The sequence below is a fragment of the Tauraco erythrolophus genome, chromosome 18, assembly GCF_009769465.1.
Source record: "Tauraco erythrolophus isolate bTauEry1 chromosome 18, bTauEry1.pri, whole genome shotgun sequence".
Classification (NCBI taxonomy): Eukaryota; Metazoa; Chordata; class Aves; order Musophagiformes; family Musophagidae; genus Tauraco; species Tauraco erythrolophus.
Genome location: NC_141482.1, coordinates 10,199,808 through 10,215,619, shown reverse-complemented (window position 1 = coordinate 10,215,619; position 15,812 = coordinate 10,199,808). Strand labels below are relative to the sequence as shown.

The following is a 15,812-nucleotide window of genomic DNA, read 5'->3' as shown; positions in this document are numbered from 1 at the left end:
TGAAATTTAAATATATTTTTTCCAAGGTAAGATACAACCTGCATCTTGATATAAATTAGAAATGGATGAGTATTAAGAGGACAGCAATTTCTCGGTACCCAAAGGCAGGAAGGACAGTACCTTATTTATGTAGTTACATATCACCTGAATAATACCTGCGATCTGTCTGTGTAGGTTATTACAATGCAGAAACCACATTTTTTCCCTTGGAGATTTTTTTTTCTTTATATTTGTTCCCCAAATCCTCAGTAATAGTAACATTTTTATAAAGGTGGGTGTTTGGTTTGCCTCTTAGTAATAACATGGTGCTTCTAAGACCAAATCTGAAACATTTGTCATGTACTAAGCCATGAATGTGCCAAAATAACTGTTATATTAATATATTTGGCAGATAGCTTTTGTTTGATAGTACCCAAATTATTGGTTTGCTCTGATATCTCTTGTGAGGAAACTATGAATGTCAGAGTCTTAATAATCATTAACTGGTGGGGAAGGAAACAAAGTATGGTCTATTTTTCCTAACCAATCTCTCGTAGTTTTCTGATATTTTTTTCAAGTACACTGATTTTGAATGGTCAAATAAACAAGGAACATTTATTTGTTGAGTTCTAATGTTGGGTTAGAAATGCCAAAATGGAAACTTAAGGGTATTAGCTCTATTTAGGAAACAAACCCCTTTTGGGTTAGCCAGAATTTTGCTGGCTAAAATACGCAGAAAGGATAAATCCAGTCAAATGCAGATGGCACGTACAAGACGTATGCAAAACTTAAATCTTATTGCACTTGAATACTGACGTTATACTCTATAGTAATAGCTTCTATTACCCATCCCAAAGTAACCCTTTGATTAGTGGTTTAAATTATTCAAAAGTAGCCTTTTTAATGGAGCTTAAGTGATGCGTAGTCCTTGTGCTGGCTCTGTACACAGAAAGTGTTTCTTAAAGCTTCATGAATATTTGCAGCAAACAAATGTGAAATCTTCACACAACCGGGTATTCATCCTCAAAGTGCTTGCACCCTCAATTAGCCAGAGAATAGCCACAATAGCAGGTGGCGTAAGTGACAACTCACAACACATCTTTAATTTTGACTGCTGGACGAATTCATTTGCTGAATGTTATTCAAGTAACAAACACATTGGAGAAAATCTGAATCTGCTCATGATTATTCTGTGAACAGAAGCAGAGCTGAGTCTGCTGGAGAAATTGTTGGGAATGACTAACAGAGCCTTGCTGGAAATAAACTCGTTAGAACAAAAAACTTCTATTTGGACTTTTAGTTGATGTTCTGCATATTTATTTAAATCAAGAATATTCAAGTTTGTGAATCAAGTAAAATTAAAAATGCAAAAATTGTGTGTAATCTGAATATTACATTGCATGTTATAAACATTGTGGCAGTACTTCGGTTGGTGTACCTTTCAGCAAAAAATAGCAATGCTAACGTAGAAGTAGTCTACTAACAGGTCTTTGAAATATTAAGCTTGTAAAAACTCTAGCTGCTTCCTCAATTAAGCATTAACCCCCCCAGGATATACGAAAACTTGCACTGAAGCCAGTGATGTTTATGGATTGACTAGCACTCCCACCAACATGAAACAAAATATAATCAAACATCTCAAAGGTTCAAAAAAGAATGATGGAGAGAGAGGTTAAAATGATGCGACAAAAAAGGCCACTCACAATAGTGTAAGTAAGTGTAAATTATTAAAATATTTTACAAAACTGCATATCCAAATATCAACAAAAGAAGAACTGAACTTCTAGACATAAACTTTTCAGAGTTATTTGTAGATTCTTGAGGCCAGGTTTGGGATTATGAGAAACTTGTAATAATTAAGATTTTGCTAATTTGACATTTGAATTGTCTTCTTTTGCCCCATCAAAACCAGATTTACTGGTGTGTTAGCACTGAAGGAAGCAATAATCTTTTGGCTTTCAGTGCTTTTTTTCTGCTTTTTCCGTTCTCATTGCAAAGAGTAGCATTTAGTTGTTGCATTCCACATTGAAGTGCATAGGACGTGAAACAATTAATTCTTAGAAACAAAAAAAAAGAGAGTGAGAACTGAGAAAACAGCTATCTTGAACATATTAAGAAGCAAATTTTCTATATAGGGCAATGTGGTTATGCATTTCCCAAGCTTGCCCCTTGAAAACATTATAAAATGGATATGTACATGCAATCAGATTAACGAAGCAGGAGTACGTTACGCATTTTGTACTGTTTTCCTACATTTAAGAAAGTACGAATGTCTTATGAAGCCTCCTGAAAACGATGAAATTAAAACTCGCTATAGAGCATGCATACCTTAAGAGTTATTCTTCATCCACTTCTGCTACAAATTGTGAATGGTGTTCTGGTGACTTGCTGTGTGTTTTGCTTAGATGAAGTTTTACTGCATGTTTGCTCGCAAATGTCCGACAGCATAACTTACATTTGAACTTAGAGTCTGTGTCCTCTTCTCCAGCTATTGTTTCAGGAGATCTTTGAACTGAAACTCTGGAGATTTCTTGCTCTACCTTGGTTTGCTGCTCCACAGCCAGCCTGTTCATGTCTTTCATTTGGAAACCTAGATGAGATTCTAAGTGGCTAATGTAAGTAGATGGGGTTCGAAACTGAGATGCACAGTCGCTGCAATAAAAGACTGGATGTCCTTTGTCCATGTTTTTCAAAAACTTTGTTCCTCCGGTTTTCCTAAGTTGATACTTGACATTTGCCAACCAATGGCTAATGGTGGTCATTGACAGTCCAGTAAATTTTGAAATTTGCATGCGCTCTTGTGGGCCTAGATCTGATAATAAATATTTACCTTCAGATGTCTGGAAGAGGCTGGAAGCAAACTGAGCTTGCAAAATGAGAAGATGCTGAGGGTTCCAGTTTGACTGTCTGCCCTTCCTCTTATGCAGAGTGGAGACTTCTGTTGAGACATCCTCAAAGCGTCGGACATCTATTTCCAATTTCATAGACGAGATCCTCGAAGATGCAGCAGGTTTTGGTGTAGTAGCTTTGGGAAGAACTTTGACCATGTCAGCAATGTCAGACAGAGCATGTTTTTGAGGTGGAGAAGTACAAGATTGTGCTTGAGCTGACTCAGCTTTCTTGCCTTTGGATTTGGTCAGGTCAATAGGCTGATCATTGTTTTCAAACAAATAGTGCCTGGATACGCTTGCAGGCTTTGGTGGGGTTGGAGCAGGAGATAAAACTGGCTTCTCCATCATATTTAGATTAGATTTGTGGAACATAGAAATTGTGCTAGAGCTGGGGCTGGAGTTGGATTGAGGCCGTAGAGGCTCAGTGGCTTTGCCCAAGTGATTATTCAGTACTGACTGCAGCGCGCTGAGAGGGTTGACACAAGGCAGTTCAGATGAATGGTTGGCAGCAGCACAACCATTACTAAGAGAAGCTGCTGCTGGTTCCTTGAGGACTGGTTTTTCTTTTCCGCTGTCCTCTTTAATTTTGTCTTCTTCTTTCAAGGGACATGGTTCTGTCTTTTTTGGCTCCACAGAGGCTTCAGATTTGAGGAGAGGTTCTCTCTCGCTCTGGCTGAGTGCGGCAGGCTCAGCTTGGATGGCCTCTTTAGCATAGTCCTTTTGTACCTCCTCCTTGTCATCGGTTTCCTTCTTCACTTGAGTGCACTGGGCCACATTGGCTGAGAGAGGGACCAGAGGCATGACCTTCCACTTCGGAGCTATGGGCCTCAACTTATTGGAGATCGTTGGCCTGATTTGCAGTACTTGGGAACCCACAGGCAAAGATGGCTTAGCTCCTTCTGAGAGCTGATAAGCTGCGTGGATGCTGGGATATGCACTCCAGCTGGGTGCTCCATTTTGAGCTTTATTGATGGCTGTTGTGACAGTGTTCTCCAAAGACTTCAAAATGTCCCCACCACCCTTTGAACCATCTTCTAAATCTTCTTCTCTGAGGTACTGGTATTTCATTGTGGGATCCAGTGGTTTCTGAAGAGCATCTTCATACTCTTCAGTTTTTACTGCTTTCTCATCTTTGTTTGTATCATCAGCTTTATCTTTTTTACTTTCTTTTTTTAGTTCAGAGCTGGGAGCTATGCATTCTGCAGACGATTTACTGGTTGATTTTGAAACCGGACTGTCACTGCCTGGTGCTTCAGACAGTGATTGCATTTTTTCCACAGCTAAAGGATCCAGAACAAGTTGTTTTCCTTTCTTTGAAGCTGAACTTGTGACTTTCAAGAAATGGCCAGTGACCATCATGTGGGTCGTGAGCTGCTGCAAGGTGTCATGGGAACTTCCACATTCCATACACTTCAAAATCTGGGATTTGCAGGCCTCAAACTGCCAGGTATAGCTGGCGCCATTCTGGTAGCCATAGCGGTTGTTAGATGATAACTGCAGGTTCGCATTCTTCTGAGGAGAAAAAGTATCTGAGAAAGACCCTGTTGTGGAATCGGGGGAACAAGGCCTGTTAACATCAAACACACGTTTCTTTGCTGGAGTGACCATTTTTGAAGAAATGGTTGGTACCGGCTCCTTCAAAGGCACTTTTTGGTAATGTTTTGTTTTTATCATATGAACACTCAGATCTTGAAGGGAATCAAAAGAGTCACCACAAAACATACATTTCAGAACTTTTTGTGCATCTTCCTTGTCCATGTCCTGGAAAGCCCTTTTTCGGGGCTTGGAGTAGCTGGTAGGTCTGTGCTTGTCCTTTTTATGGTTGTCGTCTTGGTAGTGACCTGTCTCGTTCATGTGAACCGTCAGTTCTACCAACGTGTCATAGGCAGCACTGCACTGCCGGCACCGGAACCGGCTGGCGCCCGTGAACACAGTCCCGCACATTTTGCTGCTCTGCCTGTAGAGCTGCACCGAGCTGAACAGGTTGGGTTTCGAGACAGGTCTGGAAGGTAAATTCTGCTGCAAGCTTTTTGACAGCGCGTCTTGGTGCCAATCAAAATCAGCTTTGTTCCCTCCATTTCTGTTGTCACAACTCCTCTTTTCCGAGTTAGACAACTTGAAACCCAGCCCTAAGCCTGTCCAATAAGAGTCTGACAGTATGTTGGCATAGACCGCTGTCATTTTATCCATGCAGTTGTGTGCTTCATTCTGGGCTTTGGGATGGGCACTGCTTTTTGGGTCCTGTGGCTCTCTAGAGCAAATGCTTTTAATGTCTGCCACATGGTCACTGCCATCGCTTAGTAGCGATTCATTTTCGGCATCCTGGTTAGATATATGACTGACAGGGGAATTCTGGTAACTAAAGTTCCCTTTCTGCTCAGGACCCACTTCATGTTCCTCATCCGTGCCAGTGTCGTTGCTGCCCTGGAGCTGAGCAGTTGAGTTGCTGTCATCATCATCTTCTTCCTCCTCCTTTATATCTTCCTCTTCCTTCAAATCTTCCTCTTGGACATAGCCTGAAATGTAATGTCAATATATGAAATAATTTGTTAAAGAAGGATACTACAGCTTGAGCTTTCTAGTTTCACTATGCATTTTCTCTACTGGACTTTGTTTTAATCTACAACTTTATTGGAAGTGAAAAAAGCCAAATTACGTCTCTTTTTGTGAATGCTGCTGCATTTTATTGGTAGATGATCATAATTCTTTATAACTGCCAGAGATTCTGAGTTAATAATTTTCCTGTCATGGGAGTATAATTCTAACTGTCCTGTAATGGGACAGTTGGAAAATTCATATGTAAGAATTTAAAGTTTATACTAAAATCTTCAATTCTAACAAATTGGTTTTAGCCTCAGTGAGATAAAGGCTGGAATTGGCAAGGAACAGAAGAAAAATAACTGCCATAATCTTCCTGGTTCATAGCATCATTTAGGTACAGTAACCTTTTGCCATTTGATCACCTAAAAATGCGTATTAGAACATACACAAATAATTTATATGTCAAAATACGACATCTGAAAGAGCTATAGCAATAAGTGGAACTCTTCTGTTTATAAAAGTAATGTACTGTGTACCATAAAAGCAAATTGTGCTTCAACAAAAACAAATGCATAAATTTCAGAGCCTTGGAAAGTTACAGAAGAGAATTAAGATGTGACACAGGTAGACCAAAGTGAACTGTAAAACTGGAAAAGCAGAACAAATCCAGAAAGATTTTCTTTGACAAATTAACTATTTAATTAATAAGATGAACTTGATACTGGAAGAGCTGTAAATTTTAAAATTAATTAAGGAAATCAGTTTTTCTTTTCCTGGCCTTATATCAGCAGTAATTCTGTCTAAGTTACAGGAGATAACCTGGTTAAAAACAGACTGAAGAATTAAAGAAGGGGATTTTTAAGGGTGAAGTGTGCCCATTGCAGTCAGTGGATAAATTCACAGTGATTCACACAGCCAGCAATTCACTCCCAGACCCCCACAAGAAGGGATGGCGCAGAACAAATGGTTCAGATATGTTATCACAAAAACCGAGTGTAATTTTTTTAACAGACACTGCAAAGCTGTTATGCACAATGCAAGCAGACTTTGAGTCAATTCACTGTTATTGACAGCCACTCATCAAAACTAAATGTTCATTTCAGAAGCACAGGTCTTCGTAGGAGATGTGTTGATGAGCTCTTCCAGTTAGGTGCAAACACAGTGCTGCCCACCCTAGTGATTGCACTGCAGTCTCAGGAGCACTTTGTTATGTTTCCTTAGGATAGAGTTTTTTGTGCTAGTATGTAAAAAAAATAAATACCAAAACCCCCAAATCAAAGCTGCCCTTAAAAATAAGTAAGCAAAAATAAAATAAAACTCTTGTACTTGTAATTGTGAAGTAACCCTAAAAGCTCAGAAAGCACAAGGTAAATGAGCCTAAAAGTGTGATTTGCTGAAAATCCAATTCCTTCTCATCTTCTGAGAAAAGCCATTTTATGGCTCTTTGAGAACCTGGCTCATTTTGCTCTCTTGAATTTGGTACTCCTCCCCAAATGATATCCTTTTAGCAAATCAAAAGGGATGCACAGAAAAGGTAGAAGCATTTCAATTAGCATGTGGACAAAGCTTTTCACATTTTTTTCAGATATGTGTTTAAATTTTTCAATCTGTTTGCATGTGTATCTCACCCCTTCCAACACATATCTACCATCAAGCCGAAGAGATGAACCAGAACTAGAGGAACTGTTTCCTGGATGAAGCTGCAGTATAAGAAGAGGCAAATGATGGCTCTCTCTGTGGATGGACTAAGAAACCCACGAGTCATCTTTCCTACTCCTTCCCACAGTCTTAGGACCGGCACAGATCACACTGGCTTAGAGCTGGGCTTGGCTTATGCCAGGGGTGATGCCAGGCAGCTTCACAACCAGAGGCAAAGATAACAGCAGTAGCTATGAGCGAACGACCTGGACACCATTTCAGCATGACAAAATAATAATCACATAGTAGTAGGAACACTGTGCTTCTCAGCAGATGCAAGGAAGCTAAACATTAAATATCAAGTGTTAAATATTAAAAAATACACCTTTTAGCAGCATGTTGGGGTACAGCAAATATTAGTAGCCTCATTTACTGATCAGACTGAGGCAGGCAGCAAAGACAACACTAACAACAAAATACTTTTTTCTCCTTAAACTTCTTCCCTAATAACCAGATAATACTTCTCGTGTACTCCTTTCTGAGCTCGTATGCTTTTCAGGGGACAAGGAGAACGGAGGGACTCCTACACATCATGAGTAGTAACCTTGTTAAACGAGCAGCATGAACTGATGAGCCGGACTGACATGGTTCTGGCGGTGGTAGAGATACTGTACAGCGTAGGTAGCGACGCTGGCCCCTCGCCAGGGTGTATCCCCATGCCAAGCACGTTACACCCAGCAAAACAAAAATAAGGAGGGAATCCAATGAAGGAATCAGACAAAACAGACAACAAACAGCATTCACACCGTTTTGGGTCTTTGCAAATTTGATTCTCCATTTCAGCACCAATTCTTTGAATACTATTAACTCATTTTTCACCAGAAGGTAATTTTTTCCTTTGGAAGATACATACAGTAGTATCTTCCTTGCAATATCCTTTGTCCTTCTAAAAGGATTTACTAGGAGAAGCAGAAGTACCAGACAGCTGCACATCCCCCACAATACAGATAAAATTTTCTGCTTAATTAGGCATTGACATGTTTACTATAACCTTTACAGAAGAGTAACTCGTGCTGAGAAATCCTCTTTTTTTGTGCCTGTATAAGACACGGACATAATCTTATGAGTGTGGTAAAAGTAACTTATTAGAAAGCACCATCAAAATTTCACAAAACCGTAAGTCAGGTCCATTTTAATGGTTTAGGGTTCTCAGCAGCTTTGAAAATGCATTTCAGTATCCTACTTGTAAAACCATTTCTGTTTATTTAAATGATTTAAATTGCTGCAGGCATTTTAAGGACAGTGGAGACCTCTTCTGCGCAGACAACCTAGGGTGCAAGAAATGCACGTGTCCTTCCAACAGCGTTTTTTAGTAAGATTTCATTGGATATGAAGTTTGATGTGAACTGGTGTAGCTATTTAACAGAAATAACATTAATTTAAGTGGACTTTGCATTATTTATTTTATAAGTAAAGGGTGTCTTCAGCTTGTACACCCATGTGCTATAAATGCAATGTCTGTACTAAGTGGCATAAATTTTACACATCATACTGATGTCCATATAATAAATTGTTGAGTGACCTGTTCTCTCCCCACCAGTTCTCCCCTAGGCTTATTCTGGCATTCCAAGCCTCTGAGATGCTCATATATAGCTGTCTTACAGGAAAAAAAAAAAAAAAAAAAGAAAGAAATTCAAACTCAGTAATCAGAAGAATGCTTCCTCCTTTTCCCAGATGAGAATTTTCCCACTAAAATTAAACAGACTCAGGCAGAGATATAACATGGTCAATGTGCAGTTCTGAAGAAGCAGGGGACAGAAATTTCACTATCTTGAAGACTGGACAAAACCCAGGACCTTCAGAGCATTGAATGGAAGCAATTTATGGCTTCTTAAATGGAAATACAGTATTTGGTTTTAGTGCTGATCGATCTCGAGATAGCGTATTTCAAAATCATGACATCAGTAAGGATAATATTATCATATGGATAATAATAATAGACACAATTTTAAAAGGTTTTAACTTTTCAAAAATTTCCTTATGTCTTTGTGATTGGATTCATGGTAACTTAAGAAACCTGCTACTCAAGGACAGGGTGCAATAGACAGTTGATTCTTTATCTTCAAAAGTTGTCAGTTTCTTAGGTATGTCTAGCATATTTCTACAGAGTAACTAAAAGAACGCAGGTTCAGTTAATACACCTGCAAAAACTCTTCTTTGAACTTACGGGTCTAAAACCATCCACATCTACCTTGAAGCCTTGACCCTACCACGCAGACAGCACTGAGCCAAGCTCCCAGTGATGCTGAATCCAGTACTGACTTTCAGGCCCTCACACCCTTGACTAACCTGTATATAACCATGTTATACATCACTTCCGACCTTGCATTGTAGGTGTGTGAATACATCTTTTTTTCTAAAGTGTTCATTCTGACTGTGAACTTTTCCACCAGTGGATGCTATTTTCACTCAAATTTGCTCTTTTTCCACATAGGGAAACATTTCTTAAAATATAAATATACATGTTTCTTTCCAAGACTGGAAAATTTATTTTCTGCCAAGAAAAGGGACAGTGAATCATTGTCCAGAACAACACTGCTAATCCATGTAAAATCCATGCACCATCTGCACTTCTTCATATATATATTCCAGTTTTACTTGAAATAACATCATTAGTAGAGCAATCTCACAGTGCTATAAGGTGATCTTGTTTCCTTCTTGTCTGGCTTCAGCTCAAACATCTTTTTGTGTTTGGCAGAAGCTGTTTCTTTCTCTGAAATATTTCATGCAGATAATGGATAATGACCACTTCTCATTCCTTTTTCTCAAAAATGTCTAACCACATTAGCTACCCAAAGACAAATCTTAACCTGGCTCTTCATGGAAGTTCATAGCTATAGATTTATCCCAGTCTGAAAATCAGCTGAAGATATAAATTGGCAACGGAGGAAAAAAAAAAGCCTACTCTGTTGCATAACTCTTATATCAAAGACATTTTGGAATTTACCAGGACTAAAGCAATGCAGCACTCCGGAAATGCAATGGAGTTTCATGGAAAGAACTCTCAAAACATGAAACTCGTAATACAAGTGTGGATTATATAATTTTTAAACTATGTTAACAATTTCTGTACCAGGGAAATAACTTTCTGTTACATTCTGCAAGATGGAAAGAAAATGCAGGGAAAGGTTACCATTCTCACCACGGAGGGAGCAGAGAGTGCCTGGCTCTGAATCATGGATGTTGGATACAAAAGAGTATCTCTGTCATCTGGTCTAAACGTTCTGGTAGTGTGAGGTTTATTCATAAAGCCATGTGTTCTCAAAACCTCAGAAAAGGCTGAATATACTCAGTTGCCTCTTTTCTGGGAGGCTAGTTAATTATTTTGAATAATGGGAACATATTTGCAACTTTTGCTGCTATTACTACTTACCATCACATCAGTGGCTCAGTAAGGAAGTTTCAGTCACCACCCTAGTGATGCAATTTTGTGTCCAAAACAACTTGTCATCTCGAAGGAGAGATTTTTCCCAATATTCCTTTGCCTTTTTCTAGACATTTCTTTTTCAAATAGTTACAGCAGCTGGTACTAGGGTACGAACTTCTGCCTACTGCAGAGGAGGAAAAGAAACATCCACTATCACCCACTGCTGGAGGATAGAAGCAAACTCTGTGGTGCCAAGCTTGCAAGCCACTGCAGCTTAGGAGCAAGGAAACTTGGAGAGGCTTCTGCCATAACTGAATTTTAACACGCAAAGGCAACTCCATGGAGCCATAACCATCATTTATATGTGATGCTGAAATGAAGCAATTTTGGGCTTTCATTTTGCTGTACTCTAATTAGAGTTGTATTATAAAGTTTTCTATTAAATGTCCAATTTCCTACTGGTTAAGAAGGCAAAACACTCACTAGTTTCAGTGGGACTTTTAGCAGCACAAAGGAGAACAGATGATGCCTTCCGTACATTGCATCCTACACAGTTATGAGTCAAATGAAAATGATCAGTGGCTGGAAGCATACGTGCAGGGAACTGGCTTGTGAGCGACCCATAAACTCGAAGCAAAACCAACCATAAACCAAGAAAAAAAACAAAGAAAAGGAAGACTGAAATAGAGAGGTGAGCTGATGTGCTCTGCTGAGCTGAGAGTCCACAGCAAGGACAGAATTATTATGCAGTTTTTTCTTGAATAATTTTCCGTAAGGATGATGTTGTTTACATAGTCAGTTATTGCACTGTGAAAAAAACCAGCAACTTCAGTCATATTTGCCTTGCTCTGGATTCAGTCATTTTGAATGGCTGAATTGCCAGGTGCTAGCTGTTGCAGAAATGGATTGAACCACGTTCAGAGCCAACAGTTCAAGTTCCTTACATGAGGGCTTACAACACTGTAAGTGAATAATTTGCCTTTGGTCAAAAACATTTCTGTTTGTTATTTTCTGCAAAGCCCTGGAACTCACAATTTCATTGTCTCAACCAGCTGAAGGTGTTTGATATTCTCCAGATTGCATTTTCAGCAAATATCCTTCTGACAAAAGCTATGAGCCGTTGCATTATTTGAACGCAAGGAACTCGACCTGCCCAGCCCTTTGCTGCGCAGGGCAGCAGACCCCACCTCTGCCCCGTCCCTCGCACCCAGGTCCTCGCCCTGCCCTCGGCAGGCTCGGTTTTAGCCGGGCAGCCGGCAGCCATCACAACGTTTAATGGCTCGTACAGACACCAAGGGTGCTTTCCAAAACACGGTTTGGTCCTGAATAGTTAAAGAAATACAGTAGCAGCAAATATGTTTTCCTCATTAGTAATTTTAACTGCACCAGTGTTAATCACTTTACTGATGATAACATAAGTTTGAAACTTTAGTCTCTCTTTGCTTTTCTTCTGTTTTCTCTCATCCTACTTATTGTCGTGGGAAACAGCAGAGTGGCTTTGTAAATTTATAGATTACCTCATTTAAAATCCAAGTTTCAAATTATGTTTTCCCTCTTTCATTATCCTAAATACCCTAAACACCAATCTAAATTTCTTTAAATGGCATGAGCTACCAATCAGAATCACAAAAAAATATATATCTATATAAATTGAAATTGTAATGAGTCTTACCAGTGTATTGCTAGCACTTTGGTTCATTTGATATGAACTTTGTTTTTTTAAAGTACCACATGGTAAGGCTTTGAAACTTCAGTTTGTAAAAAAAAACTGTAACAGCCTTACAGCCTTTGAAGTCACTACTGATATAACTCTGAACAGATCCATTCAAGTTCAACTAACATCAGACAAATGTTTAGTGTATCAGAGGAAGCCACAAAAGCAAGGATTTCATCAATATTTCACAACAGCCTCAGGGAAACTGTAGACTGCAATGCTGTAGGGCAGCTAATGGAATTACACACAAGGGTTTTGTACATTTAAAATAAGCAGCTACTAAAAAAATTACCCTTCAGTTTGATAGAAACTGTATAAAACTGCAGATGGGAAACAATTAAATAGCTACCAACATTTATCCATGTCAGCCTGATAGGTCATTTAATAACAGGTATTTCTTTCCTTCTTTTTTTTTTTTTTCCCTGGTAGGGCAATAATAAAGATTAACATTTATGAAAAGTAGCATAAAATATAGTACAGCCAAATGAATAATTAAAGATGCTTCTGAAGAATTTGTTTGCTATTGTATGGCCATGAAGACTGCTCTCCAGTAATGAAGTACATTTATATTAAATACAATTATAAATAGAAAGAAGATGAGGATTATGTTTATGGACACTTGCTTTTTATCCCTCCCCCCAAAAAAAATCTTGCACTCGTTTCTGTTGAATCCATGGCTTATCTCATGGACAGAACTTCTTCACGTTCCCCTTGAAAAGAGTTGGGCCCTGACTGTGAACGTGCATGAGATACACTTGAATCTGGACCTATTAGATGTAATAGATCAGTGAAAGAGCATCACTTGCCCTGAAACACTCTTGATCAGAGTGAAGAATTCTGTGTATGAAAGTACAATGTTTATTCTAAAAATAGATCCATATAATCACATTCCTTTTCATTACTATGTTCAACGTGCGAAAATCTTGAAGTGCTAGCCCTTCACACAGTTGTTTTGGAGTGTGTAGGTATGGTCTGCTACTGTGGGAAATTACTGTTTCTGTTAATAACTGATGCTTGTTCAGTGCACTGAATAACACAATGTGAGAGACAAATTATTTGATTATTATTTCTAAAAGGCTGCTTATTTCTTGGCCTCTGCAATTCACAACAGACCAGCTTGGCTAAATCCAACGGAGCACCCAGTCTCATTGAGAAGAATTTAGGTCCTGATTCAAGAAAGCTCATAATCATGTTAAGTTTGTCCTGTTTGGGGTAATAGTAGATAGGCTTATCTGCCATAAAGAGAGGCTATGGCATGATGATGCTTCACTGCCATAATTACTTAATAATTAATTATTAATATGTAAACAATAACAGCCTTAAGCTTAACAGATTAAGGATTAAATAAGGCAGCCTTGGTAGAAAATCTGCCAGAACAAGGAGCTAAGAGACAGGCTCAACTGTCATAACTCTGGCATCTGCCACTGATGGCTGAGGTGGCCTCTTACAAGTCACACAGGGTCAGTTCAGATGTTTTTATGGATAACCTCCATGAACAGCTGTTTTCTCTTCAAAATCCCGGCCTCCCTGCCTGTTGAACTGCAAAATGCTGCTTCTTGTACATGTTCTGCAGGAGCACACTGGGAAGTGTATCGTGCTTGTATGGTGAACTGAAACTCTAGAGCTACTCGAGTACTCAGCTTCATGATCCAGTGATGGGTAGAGATGAAGCCAACAGCACTTCTTACATGTATTTATTAGTGCACAGAATTCATGTGCGCTTGAAGATGCTGCATAACATGCAAGCTGCTTGCAATAACTCGCTGACTAGGACATAGTATTACAGCCTATATTTAGAAAATATTAATATGGCTTTAACAGTACGCTACTATTATAACATTTGTCTAAAGAGCAGTGGGCCTGTTGATTTTCCCTTTGGATACACAGCCATATTGCAGCTCCAAGGAGATCTGCTTTAATCCCTACTCGCCAGTAATATTCATAAATCTGTGCTGGTTACTCATAGCTGGTTAAACCACGACTGCAACATCATTTGTCTCTTAACATCTCTTCAGATGAGGTACATAAGTAGAAAGTGGGAGTATAATGAAATATATCTTCCTCATCTTCTCGCTTTGTTTTCATAGATTCATAGACTTCTAGGTTGGAAAAGACCTTAGAGATCATCGAGTCCAACCATCCCTAATCCCCATTAAACCATATCCTCAAGTAGCTCATCCACCCTATTCTTAAACACATCCAGGGATGGGGACTCAACCACTTCCCTGGGCAGCTTGCATTTTGAAGTGTGAATTTCCACTTGCTGAGATTTCAGCGTAAAAGGGACACTAGTGAAGAATACACAGCTCATCAAGTGTTTTATTTCCCTCTTTATTTTCCTTTCAGGAACATACTGTTGCAAATGTTGGCCCAAATGAATAGTATGTTTCTTTTGTGACAAATATTATGGCCAACAAATGTTGACTTTTGACCATTAGACATCCCTGCACTTATAGCCACATAACCATCAAAGCACTAAGCCAGCATGAAGGTCATTACCCCAGACAGCATCTTACTTCGACTAACTTCTCAGATATGTAAGCAATAAGCAGTTGCAAGAGATTGATATGATACTTTGTGAGTAATTTGGATGAACTATAACACTAACCCAGTAAAGTATTATAATTTTAAATGTGTCCAGAAAATAATTGAAATTCTGGTTTAGCTTCATCATAATGCACAGTGCTGGGTATATTTAACAGCTGACTAGTTTAGCATGAATATTGCTTTACAAATGAGGTCATATTGTTTTTAAGAAACAATATTGCTATCAAACATGTTTAGGAGGAAAAGCAAGAGATTATGAGTACACTTTTAACCTTTCTGTCTCTTTCTATATCTGTTTACTATGGTGATTTAGGTGCTCAGTGTTGTTTGAAGGCAAACATAGAAGGTTCTGGCATTTAATAGAGATCCAGTAATGAGCAACTGGCAGTCAGATTCTTTCTTATTATTACTCTGTCACAAAATCTCTGTTCTACATCACTCCATCTTTGCAACACCAGTCAGAGATGAGAAAGGTCAAAACATCTCCTTCAAACATACAGACTGTACATGCACAACACCATTCCTGAGCACATACAGCAGCCAAAATTCAATCCATGCTGTGGAAAAGAACAGAGACAGTAGGTAAGGAAGTTTCATTAGAGAGAAGGCTTTCCTCCTGCTGGCACTGACACAGGCCAGGTCAGAGTGAGATCACCTACTAATATTAGTCCACAGGTTTCTTTTTTATCCCTTACCCTGTAGTCAGAATGAGAGATACCTAAACAAGTCACCCAAAAGAGCATTTAATAGGGACAGTAGGTATGCATCCACCTATGTCATGTTTGGACATTTCTCTGCCAAAAGAAGGAGGCACTCAGAGGGCCTCATCCTGCTTTTCACTTCTCATTGCAGTCAACGGTGACAAGGCTGCAGAACTGTGATAAGAATCAATCTGCAACCCTTTGAAATTTGTTTCAAAGTTGGAAATAACTTCTCTTAAGGTCCTGCCTGAAATACTCCCTCTGCAAGAGGGATGACCACAAGTGTGCTGGTGCTGGCTTTGGTAGCACAAACTTGTAATCATTTTTACCTGAAGTTTTGGGGGAATCATATCTCATTACTCTCTTAATAGATC

At 39.1% G+C, this 15,812-nt stretch overlaps 1 protein-coding gene across 1 annotated transcript in view; it reads right to left on the bottom strand.

Moving 5' to 3' along the window:
* Positions 1 to 2,315: 2,315 nt before the first annotated feature.
* The window catches only part of TSHZ2 (teashirt zinc finger homeobox 2), a 139,757-nt gene continuing 126,260 nt past the window's right edge, over positions 2,316 to 15,812 (bottom strand). Inside the window, exon 2 of the mRNA XM_086623159.1 lies at positions 2,316 to 5,386. Within this exon, the coding sequence (XP_086479285.1) occupies positions 2,316 to 5,386 (3,071 nt within the window). The remainder of the gene's footprint in view (positions 5,387 to 15,812) is intronic.